Source organism: Sapajus apella, unplaced genomic scaffold (genome assembly GCF_009761245.1).
Source record: "Sapajus apella isolate SASKATOON/1434 unplaced genomic scaffold, GSC_monkey_1.0 scaffold43, whole genome shotgun sequence".
Classification (NCBI taxonomy): domain Eukaryota; kingdom Metazoa; phylum Chordata; class Mammalia; order Primates; family Cebidae; genus Sapajus; species Sapajus apella.
In genome coordinates, this window is record NW_022436983.1 from 5456186 (window position 1) to 5468518 (window position 12333).

At 46.6% G+C, this 12333-nt stretch overlaps 1 protein-coding gene across 5 annotated transcripts in view; it reads right to left on the reverse strand.

Moving 5' to 3' along the window:
* Positions 1-9812, reverse strand: part of MTOR (mechanistic target of rapamycin kinase) — a 151155-nt gene extending 141343 nt beyond the window's left edge. For 3 of the 5 annotated variants that reach the window (XR_004275827.1, XM_032300380.1, XM_032300377.1), the window contains exons 1-6: positions 9670-9812; positions 6339-6515; positions 5264-5372; positions 3893-4125; positions 2811-3011; positions 597-731 (exon numbers count right to left, since the gene is read on the reverse strand). Coding sequence is in view for 4 of the 5 variants with exons in the window: in XM_032300380.1 (XP_032156271.1) it covers positions 597-731; positions 2811-3011; positions 3893-4125; positions 5264-5372; positions 6339-6500 (840 nt within the window). In the remaining variant the exon portion in view is untranslated. Of the gene's footprint in view, positions 1-596; positions 732-2810; positions 3012-3892; positions 4126-5263; positions 5373-6338; positions 6542-9669 lie in introns of those variants that run through there. The other 2 variants (XM_032300378.1, XM_032300379.1) reach the window with 2 other exon arrangements.
* Positions 9813-12333: the final 2521 nt, after the last annotated feature.

Below are 12333 nucleotides of genomic sequence, written 5' to 3' on the forward strand. Positions count from 1 at the left end.
CTTCTCAAGCCCACACATCTCCTAACTGGTCCCCTGCCTTCATTCCTGCCTTTCCCCACATTTTTCCCTATAAGCAGTCAGTGATTGTTAGAAACACATGACCTCACATTATTCCTGTGTGCTCACCTCCAACTGTCTACCCCTGCAACTACAATAAAAGCTTGTGTTTACTGCAAACCATGGGCCTATTAATTTGGCCCCTCCTTCCCTCCCCCATCCTCCCAGTATACCAGCCACACTTCCCTTTCTTCTGTTTCATCAATTTCTCATACTCCCCCACCTCAAAGCCTCAGCCTGGAACACAGTCCCCCGGCCTACTGCAAGGTAGCTCCTTCGTATCATGTGGATCCCCCTCAAATAACACCATCTCAAGGAGGGCCTTCCCTGACCCTACACTCACCCCTTCCCCACCACTCTATCCTATTCTGGTTTTCCTTTCTTCATAGGACTTGCTGCTATCTGAAATTATCTTATTTACTTGTTTATTATGTTTCCTGCCACAAAACGTCAGCTCCATGAGGACACGGATCTCACCTTGCTATGCTCACAGAATGGTAAACAGGGAGCCTGGACACCCCTGTGCAGAGGCTTCTTACCTCTCCCTCCATGCTGCTGATTCGGACCAGCTCGTTAAGGATTAGCAAGGCTCCATGGATCCGATCATCCCGATTCATGCCCTTCTCTTTGGCCAAGGTCTCATCAAACCCCTTCTCTGCTTCTTCAAATGTGTGCTATGTAAAGAGAAAGAATGCCTTCATTAGAGACAGAGTTTGAAGCCAGAAAGAATACAGGCCCGTCCCATCGATACTGGGGGTTCTGAGGTGTTACCACGCCTGCTCAGTGCCTTGTGCCAGTTATCAACAAAACTAACTGATCAAGCTCTTTTATTTAATTCAGCTTCAATTTTCTCTCTCTTTTTTTTTTTTTTTTTTGAGATGGATGGAGTCTTGCTCTGTCACCCAGGCTGGAGTGCAGCGGTATGATCTTGGCTCTCTGAAACCTCCAACTCCTGGATTCAAGTAATTCTCCTGCCTCAGCCTCCCAAGTAGCTGAGATTACAGGCACACACCACCACACCTGGCTAAATTTTGTATTTGTATTAGAGACAAGGCTTCACCATGTTAACCAGGTTGGCTCAATCTCCTGATCTCATGATCCACCCACCTCAGCCTCCCAAAGTGCTGTGATTACAGGTGTGAGCCACTGTGCCCAGCCCCAGCTTCAAGTCTCATAATGAGCCTTTGAGGAAGATACCATCATTATTCCTACGTAACAGCTAAAAACGTAGGCTCAAAGAATTTAAGTTACTTGGCCAGGTGCAGGGGCTCACACCTGAATTCCCAGCACTATGGGAGGCCGACACAGGTGGATCATGGAGATCAAGACCATCCTGGCTAACACGGTGAAACCCTGTCTCTATAAAAATACAAAAAAAAAAAAAAAAAATTAGCCAGGTGTGGTGGCGGGCACCTGCAGTCCCAGTTACTCGGGAGCCTGAGGCAGGAGAATCTCTTGAACCTGGGAGGCAGAGGTTGCAGTGAGCCGAGATTGCCCCACTACATTCCAGCCTGGGTGACAGAGTGAAACTTCATCTCAAAAAAAAAAAAAAAAAAGAATTTCAGTGACTTGTCCAAGATCACACAGCAAACTCAGGACTGGAACCCAGGCCTCCCAACCCATGTTCAGAGCTCTTTTTCTAATATAAGACTCACTGATGAGTTCCCTCTGCAGAAGCAATCAGCACAGGCTTCATGATACTAGAGCAGAGAGAACTGGCACTTTCTAAATTAGTATCATTTGTATTTGACTGATTTTGAGACACCAATTTGTCCATATTTTAACATCTCTGAAAAGAGATGTCTTTTTTAAAATTTTTTTGAGACAGAGTCTCACTCTGTTGCCAAGGCTGGAGTGCAGTGGCATGATCATGACTACTGCAGCCTTGACCTCTTGGGCTCAAGCAATTCTCCCGCCTCAGCTTCCCAAATAGCTGGGACCACAGTGTGCAATACCATGCCCACCTAATATTTTTATTTTTTTTTGTAGAGATGGGGTCCCATATGTTGCCCAGGCTGGTCTCAAACTCCTGAGCTCAAGCAATCCTCCTGCCTTGGCCTCCCAAAGTGCTAGAATTACAAGCGTGAGCCACAGCACCCAGTTGAGATGTCCTTATAATTGTTGGTAAGAAGGTACCAAGTCACAGTTTAACTGGCATATTTGCATTCTTACTCATATATAAAATAATAGGGTGGCTATCAATAGATGTTTGCTTTAATGAAATGCAATAAAGTAACTATTGATTCATACTGAGCATAAAAAAGTTCATTTGAGGCCAGGTGCAGTGGCTCATGCCTGTAATTCCAGCACTTTGGGAGGCCAAGGCAAATGGATCACCTTAGGTCAGGAATTCGAGACAAGCCTGGCCAACATGGCGAAACGCTGTCTGTATCAAAAATACAAAAATTATCTGGGCGTGGTGGTGCATGCCTATAGTCCTAGCTGTTCAAGAGGCTGAGGTGGCGGAGGTTGAACCCAAGAGGCGGAGGTTGTAGTGAGCCAAGATTGCGCCACTACACTCCAGCCTGGGCAACAGAGCAAAAAAAAAAAAAAATTCATTTGAGACCAAAACAGAAGTGATTCTTGCTCCAAGATCATGCAGCAAATCCAAGACTGGAACCCAGGTCTTCCAACCCATGTTCAGAGCTCTATGTCCAACATAAGACTGGCAAAGCCTACGGCTGCCCTTTAGGCCAGGTGATTCTCTACGTAGATGTGCTTTGCTGGAGGCTGGAAGGGGGCAATCTCCTCACCCGGTACCATTGAGGCTTCTGCATCTCCTTCGGCTCACGCTGGGTGGTGAGAATCAGACAGGCACGAAGGGCGGCTACAGCTCCCTCACGGATGGCCTGTTTGGGGTCCCACACGGCCACAAAAATGTTGTCAAAGAAGGGCTGCACTTGCTGGAAGAAGAAGGTAGGGACGCTGATGGCCAGCTCACGGAGAACCAGGACCTGGAGAAAAAGGCAAACTGAGAACTCTCATAGGTACCAGAGTTTTGTTCTCTCGGGAGTGCAGTCTCTTATCATCTTAGAGCCATACACTAGGAACAGAAAAGGCTTGCTCAGTCTCTAGCTAGGAAATTCTGGGGACAGAGGAAGGAAAGCAAAACTGAGGAAACATCTCAGTGTTCACTATCCTAGGTTGTTTACAAAGACTGCTAGTAACGTTTGAACATAAGCTCTGGAAGCGCAGATGTGTTTTATGCTTTCTATACCACTATACCAATAGCCTAGAACACTACCTGGAATACAGCAGGTATGTAATAATTATTTATTGAATGGATAATCCTGTTTAATGTTTAATCTTATTATTTTTATTTGACAGAGGAAGAAACTGAAGGTCAAAAGCTGCCCTAGGTTACAGAGCTAGGAAGCTGGAGAGCCAAGACTTGAGCCAGGGTCCAAGTGTGTGTCCCTCTCCTGGTACCATGCTCCCTCCTCACAGTACTGCCTCCTCTAACGGGGAGCAGACTGGAAAGTATGCAGCTGATGCTTCTGATTCCCACCACACCACTACTAGATTCTCTCTCTCTCTTTTTTTTTTTTTTTTTTTTTTTTAATAAAGACGGGGTTTCACCATGCTGGCCAGACTCATCTCAAACCTCTGGCCTCAAGTTGATCTGCCTGCCTCCGCCTCCCAAAGTGCTGGGATTATAGGCGTAAGCCACCACGCCCAGCAATTCTCTCTCACAGACTCTACCCCATCTCACAGCCTGGAATCCTAGCCTTCTGACAAGCCTTTTTCAGGGATAAGCCTCAGAAGGAAGCAAAGGACCCCACCATGACACCATCATTCCCCAGGCCTGGCTGTGCTCCTCCCGGCAGGCACTCACAGCTGCGTGTCTCCGGCCCTCATTGCGGTCAGCACCCAGCCATTCCAGGGCTCGCTTCACCTCAAATTCCACATACTCGGCAGTGAAAGTGTCCCCTGCCATGGCAAGGCGGCCAATGGCCTTGGATGCCATTTCCATGACAACTGGGTCATTGGAGGGGAGGAGGTTCCGAAGATAGTTGGCAAATCTGCCAATTCGGGTGGCATTCCCACCTTCCACTCCTATGAGGCTGGCTAGAAAAGAGAGGAAGGCAAAAGGTGATGACAGGGCCTATGCTGGCCAAAAAAGCATACAGCCTAAACTAAAAGCTGGCAAGTGATCCCTCCATTCTACTTTGAGTACATTTCTAGATGGCAAGAACGCAGACAATTTTCATTTTAATCCAGATATTTAATACTTGTGCCAGAAATACTTACATAAAGCAAAATAATCTCAGGCTAGTGTAGGTAACTGCCACCACCCCCCCCAAAAAAAAGAGAAAACAACTGGGACTGAATAATAATTCATAGGACTGATGACCAGTCCTTAGAAGTTAAAAATAAGCTGCCTGGCTGGGTGCAGTGACTCACGCCTGTAATCCCGGCACTTTGGGAGGCCGAGGCGGGTGGATCACGTGAGGTCAGGAGTTCAGGACCAGCCTGACCAACATGGTGAAACCCCATCTCTACTAAAAATACAAACATTAGCCGGTCATGGTGGCAGAGGCCTGTAATCCCAGCTACTCAAGAGGCTGAGGCACGAGAATCATTTGAAACCAGGAGGCGGAAGTCGCAGTGAGCCAAGATTGCACTACTGCACTTCAGACAGAGTGAGACTCCATCTCAAAAAAAAAAAAAAAAAGATGACCTGCCTTTTATTAACTATACTGATTCCACTTTTCCATCTGTGAGCCCCACTATCAGAAACCCTGCTCTATTGAGGAACCAGAACCTGTAAAAGGCAACATGAAGGAGTGGAAAGAAAGTTGGGCTCTCCAGGCACAGTGGCACATGCCTATAGTCCCAGCTACTCAGGAAGCTGAGGCAGGAGAATCACTTGAACCCAGGAGGCAGAGGTTGCAGTGAGCCGAGATCACGCCACTGCACTCCAGCCTGGGCAACAGAGCGAGGGGAAAAAAAACAAAAAGAAAGCTGGCTTCTAGTCTCAGCTCTGGTAAACTGTCTGAAAAGTCACTCAGTGGTTCTGAGGCTCTACTTCCACATCTAAAAATACGTTTGCCTGCAGCCCAGGACTGCTGCTACAATTAAAAGCCACGGGCTTCTTAAATTTCATTAAGCAAATATGAACTAGCATCCAATAAATGCAGACACAGGGTGCAGTGGACACAAAGGTGAGTGTGCTGTTTTTTGTGACCAGAGACTCTGTCCTTACCTATGGCCAAGATGCCACCTTTCCTCTCATTGGCATCTGAGCTGGAAACCAATTCATAAATGTGATGGTTCAGCTGGTCATAGAAGCGAGTAGACTCCTCTTGACTCATCTGCAAAAGAAGATGTAATCAGAACAATTTCTAATAATTCTCTGACTGTGGTGGTGGGAGCGGGCTGACATCTACAGATTAGATCCTGAGAGGCAGGTAGTATAGTTCAAACCAAAGAAGACAAGCTACTGCCATTTCTATAGGAATACACTGTAGAGCACCTGAACTTGCAATCATCTGATTATTTAACAAATACTTATTGGGTATCTACTCTGCGGCAGAAAATGTCTTGTCCTAGGTTCTTTCTAGTACCAGGGATACAAGGATAAAAACAAGATACTGTTTCTGACTTCAAGTCTGGTCTCTATTTAGATAGAAAGCCCCGGGGGCCAGGCATGGTGGCTCATGCCTGTAATCCCAGCACTTTGGGAGGCTGAGGAGGGTGGATCACTTGAGGTCAGGGGTTCGAGACCAGCCTGACCAACATGGAAAAACCCCGTTTCTACTAAAAATACAAAAATTAGCCGGGCATAGTGGCACGTGCCTGTAACCCCAGCTACTCAGGAGGCTGAGGCAGAAGAATTGCTTGAACCTGGGAGGCAGGGGTTGCGGTGAGCTGACATCATGTCATTGCACTCCAGCCTGGGTAACAAGAGTAAAACTCTGTCTAAAAGGAAAAAGAAGAAATCTCCTAGCTCTCAACTCTCCAAACCCATCCCAATCACTGTTATCAGACAGAAAGCACTGACGGTGTGATATGTGCTTAGGAAAAAAGAAAAAGTTAAAAGAAACAGCTAAGTCTATTCTGGCCCCTCAAATGTGACCACAAACAAGAAAAATGCCACAGAAATGTGCAAGTGCTGCAAATGAACCTGCATGTTTTATGAATGTAAGAGGTTGGGAACCTTTCTAAAATAATCTCTATTTTCCAAATCCTTACTTAGCTGTCCAAAAAAATCTAAACCAGTGATGGTACATTTAGCGCAAACATCCCACAATGGCTGGCCCCAAATCTCAGAAGCCCACCTCTCGGAGCTCCATGGTGACATAGTGCTGGAGCTCCTTGGCAGCTTTGGCCCTGGTCTCCTCATTCCGGCTCTTCAGGCCACTGGCAAACTGCTGCAGAACACTCACATTGCTAGATGTGGTGGCAGTGGTGGTGGCGGCGGCAGGTCCAGTTCCAAGCATCTTGCCCTGAGGTTCCTTAGAGAGAAGTTTCCTTTAATATTCTGGTTAAGAAAGTATGGCAGTAAATTTATGTATGGCCCTGGTAACTCAACACAGATCTCCCCCTAGTCCTTGTCAGGTAGGGATTCTAGAAACATTGAGAGATCTTTTGGAGGAAGATTTAGAAAGCCTAGATTCATTCAACAATGACTGATGTATAAAAGAGGCAGTGTAGTAGGGAGGATCAAATTGTGGGCTATGGAGCTAGCCTACCTGGATTTGAATCCTTTCGTTATATACCTTGAGCACTGTGGGAAGCTGAGTTGGGAGGATTACCTGAGGTCAGGAGTTCGAGACCAGCCTGGCCAACATGGTGAAACCTCATCTCCACTAAAAATACAAAAATTAGCTGGGTGTGATGGCGTGCACCTGTAATCCTAGCTACACAGGAGGCTGAGGCAGGAGAATCACCTGAACTGGGAGGCAGAGGTTGCAGTCAGCCGAGATCCCGCCAGTGCACTGTCTCAAAACAAAAACAAACAAACAAAAAAACCAAAAATAAAGTCACATACCTTGAGAAAGACACTCAAAATGTCTCAGTTTCTTCAACTACAATAGGAAGACAATAGTACCTAGTTCATGGGTGGATGTGAAGGCTAAATCAGTTAATACATGTTAAAAAGTGTTTAAGACAGTGCAGGGCATATACTGAGTTCTTATTAATTGTAAACTATTATTATTACTACTACTACTATGTACATGACACAGTGCCAAGTAACAAATGTGGGGAGGTAGGGAAAGAATTAAAAATGACTAAGACTGCCCCTTTCCTCAAGTTCAGTCTAAAAAGGGAGATTATTATTCTACAGCGGCATTGTCTAATGGAAATACAGGCCAGGCACAGTGGCTCATGCCTGTTATCCCCCTACTTTGGGAAGCCAAGGCAGGTGGATCACCTGAGGTCAGGAGTTCAAGACCAGCCTGGGCAACATGGCGAAACCCCATCTCTATTAAAAATACAAAGTTGGCCGGGCGCGGTGGCTCAAGCCTGTAATCCCAGCACTGTGGGAGGCCGAGGCGGGTGGATCACGAGGTCAAGAGATCGAGACCATCCTGGTCAACATGGTGAAACCCCGTCTCTACTAAAAATACAAAAAATTAGCTGGGCATGGTGGCGTGTGCCTGTAATCCCAGCGACTCAGGAGGCTGAGGCAGGAGAATTGCCTGAACCCAGGAGGCGGAGGTTGTGATGAGCCAAGATCGCGCCATTGCACTCCAGCCTGGGTAACAAGAGTGAAACTCCGTCTCAAAAAAAAAAAACAAAGTTAGCTGGGTGTGGCAGTGCGTGCCTGTAATCCCAGCTACTTGGGAGGCTGAGGCAGGAGAACTGCTTGAACCTGGGAGGCAGAGGTTGCAGTACACTGAGATTACGCCATTGCACTCCAGCCTGGGCAACAAGAGCAAAACTCCACCTCAACAACAACAACAACAAAAAAAAAAAAAATGAAAGAAAGAAAAAGGAAATAAAATGATCCACAAATGTAGTATTAAAGCTGCTGGTAGCCATATTTTCAAAGGTGAAAAGAAACAGGTGAAATTAATTAAACCAATATATCCAAAATATCATTTCAACATGTTATCAATATTTTTAAAAATTGATATAGTGTCCATTCTTTTTTTGTAGTGAGTCTTCAAAATTGCATGTGCACTCTACTCTTAAACAATGTCAATTTGGACTAGTTACTTTTTTTTTTTTTTTTTGAGAAGGAGTCTTGCTCTGTCACCCAGGCTGGAGTACAGTGGCGTGATCTCAGCTCACTGTAACCTCCACCTCCCCAGTTCAAATGATTCTCCTGCCTCAGCCTCCTGAGTAGCTGGGACTATAGGCGCCCACCACCATGCCCCACTAATTTTTTTGTATTTTTATTAGAGATGGGGTTTTACCATGTTGGCTAGGCTGGACTCAAATTCCTCACCTCAGGTGATCCGCCCACCTTGGCCTCCCAAGTGCTGGGATTACAGGTATGAGCCACCATGCCTGGCCTGGACGAGTCACATTTCAAGTGCTCTACAGCCACATGTGGCTGATAATTCTTGTATCGAACAATGCAGTTCTATAGAAGATTAGCACTTCAAATGTAAGTGAAAAGAAACCAATTAGTCCCTGAGATCATTCCCTCATTCCTCAATCATGTACTGTTCCTTCCCTCAGTGAGCTTACAATTCAGGGGGAAATACAAAATCAGGCAACTACAACACAGTGGCCTTAACAGGGCTCGGCCTACACTGCTCTGAAGTAACATACACCTATCCTAAGTATGTCCGGCTTATACTACAAAACCATTTCTCAAAATTCTTATTTTTGAACGAATTTGTAAGACACAGAGGAAAAAACAGAAATAGTGGTTTTGAAAAGCTTTCAAATACTCCAGTGCCAAGAAAAAGACAGCAGAAGAAAATGTCACCCTTTAGGGGAGAGGAAACTTAAGAATCCTTACTAAGAAAACTACTCCAGTTGTGTGTGTGTGTGTGTGTGTGTGTGTGTGTAAGGGGGGAAGGAAGCTGGCAAGGGATTTCTATTCTCAGGAAAGAATCAGTGTATCTTTATATGGTCTAAGGCCCACAGGCCATCTGCTCCAATTAAACTTAGGATATTTGAAGTCAAATATCCTAAGGGTCTTGATAGGGCTTAAGGGAGTTAAAGTTGGATGGGGGAAACAGGGATGGGGGTGGCGGAGAGGGAGAGAGAATGTGCCCCAACGATGTAACCGAGCTCAGTTATGGGGACTGGGTCCCTGAGAGGTCTCCACGGCGGAGAACGAGGGGCTGATACTGACGCTGGTGTTCCCTGGGGCAGAGAGCCACAATTTCTGTGGGTGGCTCAGAAGAAAGGGTGCTGTGACGGGCAAAAGACCCGAAGGGCAGTACCAGAGCTGATGGGCTGGCCTTCGGGCGCCTGAGACGTACCGCGGGACGAAGGGTCCGGGGGCCTCTTGGGAGTCCCGGGGAGGTGGGCGTTGCCTCGAGGCGTGGGAATCAAGGCCTCAGACGGTGCCCAGGTCTTGGGGCCAGCAGTGTGGGGATACCACGTCCCAGACGGGCGGCTTCCCCTGGACCCCCCACAAGCAGGCTGGCCGTGGGTCTGGACATTACACCGCCTTAGAAGGGTCGTGGCAGGCCTTAGACTCACCGTGCGGCTTCGGCCAAGACCTCAGCTGCCGCCGCCAGCACCAGTACCGCCGCTTCAGGCCCCCTGCCTCACCACCCGCCTTCCCCGCTGTCCTCTAAGCCGGGAGCGAGGGAGGGAGGGTTCCGAGCCCTGAGGACCAATCCACAGGTATAGGAAGAAGATGGACTGAAAAACAGACCAATAGTAATGAAGAAGAAGTGAAGCTTCGGGACCCGGCTTCTCCAGAGGGCGGGGACTATTCAAATAGACAAACCACGCGGCCAGTGGCAGGTGAAAACAGGCTTAGGTCCACTCGGGAGAACCAATCGGTCGTGAGCTGACTGCAGTCATTTCCACACATACATCCGGTGCGGCGCTGCTAGGATTCTCGTCTGCTTCCGGGCTGTGGCCGGAGAGAGTCCGCCGTCTGGGTACCTCCGGACCGCACCGAGAGCTGCAGGCGGCGGTTCGCAACCCCTCTCGGTGTAATTCTGAGAGTAGAGTATGAGCGATGCCGGCGCCCAGGAATTACTGCAGCAAAAACCGCACAGTTTTCAGGCTAGCGCTCTTTATGGATCCTGTGATTTCTCTTTTGTTACATTTAATAAGCATTTGAAAATGTTTTTAATTAGATTTTCTCACTTTTCCAAAATTCTCTAACTCAGGATCACTCCCGAGAAAACATAGCCAAGTTTTAACCAAAAGAGCTACTCATAAATAAAAAATTTCAAAGCAGTCTGGGCGCGGTGGCTCACGCCTGTAATCTCAACACTGGGAGGCTGAGGCGGGCTTATTATCAGGTTAGGAGATTGAGACCATCCTGGCCAACGTGGTGAAACCTCGTCTCTACGAAAAATACAAAAAAATTGGCCAGGCGTGGTGGTGCGTGCCTGTACTCCCAGCTATTCGGGAGGTTGAAGCAGGAGAATTGCTTGAAACCCGGAAACAGAAGTTGCAGTGAGGCAGGATCGCGCCACTGTACTCCAGCCTAGAAACAAAGCGAAGACTCTGTCTCCAAAAAAAAAAATTCAAAGCAACATTATTATTATTTTTTAATTCTTACAAAAAATAATTGTCCGGCGCAGTGACTCAGGCTCGTAATCTCAGCACTTTGGGAGGCCTAGGCGGGTGGATCACCTGGGATCAGGCATTCGAGACCAGCCTGGCCAACATGGTGAAACCCCGTCTCTACTAAAAATGCAAAAAATTAGCTGGGTATGGTGGCGCACACCTGTAATGCCAGCTACTTAGGAGGCTGAGGCATGAGAATCGCTTGAACCTCAGTGGCTAAAGTTGCAGTGGGCCGAGATCACTCCACTGCACTCCACCTGGGCGATATAGAGCAAGACTCAGTCTCAAAAAGAAGAAGTAGAAAGAAGAGAAAGAAGAGGAAGAAGAAGAAAGAAGAAAACAAAAGGGAAAAAAATCAATAGCTGCTGGTCACAGTGGCTCACGCCTGTAATCCCAGGACTTTGGGAGGCTGAGGCAGGAGGATTGCTTGAGGCCAGGAGTTCCAGACCAGCCTGGGCAACATAGCGAGACCATGTCTCTAAAAATTAAAAAAAAAAATCAATAGCAAATGTGAATTTGACTACACAAATTTTTTATTTATCTATTTTTTTTTATCACAGTGCTATTTGTCATAGTAAACACTGAAAATTCCTACATATTTCAAAGTAGGGAGTCCAATAAAATATGATGCATTCATATTAAGGAAAAGATGTAGCCATTAAAAATTATAATTTGGAACCTATCATGGTGGCTCATGCCTGTAAGCCGGGAGGCCGAAGCAGGAGGATTGCTTGAGGCCAGGAGTTCCAGGCCAGCCTGAGAAACAGAGTGAGACCCTTGCCTCTACAAAAGAAATTTTAAAAATTAGCTGTGCATGGTAGCACATGCCTGTAGTCCCAGCTACTTGGAAGGCTGAGGCAGGAGAATCACTTGAGTCCAAGACTTCAAGGTTGCAGTGAGCTGTGATGGCCACTGCACTGCACCTGGGCAACAGGTAAAGATCTGTCTCAATGATAATAATATTCAATAGTCGTAATTGGGTGAATCATTTGCTAAGAAGGAAACGATTCACAACTGGTTCAAAAAATACAAATTATATAACAATGTAAGTATAACCATTTACAAAAAATATTTATACATTTCTTACATGTCTATGTTTACATGGGGGAAGTGTGCACAACTAATTTGGAATTTGGGAAACACACACTTTTTTTCTTTACTTTGTTTTTTGTTTTTTGTTTTTGAGACAGAGTTTCGCTCTTGTTGCCCAGGCTGGAGTACAATGGTGTGATCTTGGCTCACCACAACCTCCGTCTCCTGGATTCAAGTGATTCTCCTGTCTCTGCCTCCCAAGTAGCTGGGATTACAGGCATGCACCACCACGCCCGTCTAATTGTGTGTTTTTAGTAGAGACAGGGTTTCTCCATGTTTGTCAGGCTGGTCTCGAACTCCCAACCTCAGGTGATCCACCTGCCTCAGTCTCTCAAAGTGCTGGGATTACAAGTGTGAACTACCTCACCCGGCCTTTTTTTCTTTATACGTTATCATCAATTATTTATGTAATAAAAAGAATGGAAGGTAGAAGAAATGGATTTCTGGAAGGCCTAAACTGCCAAATTAAAGACGGTTGGGCCAGGCGTGGTGGCTCACACCTGTAATCCCGGCACTTTGGGA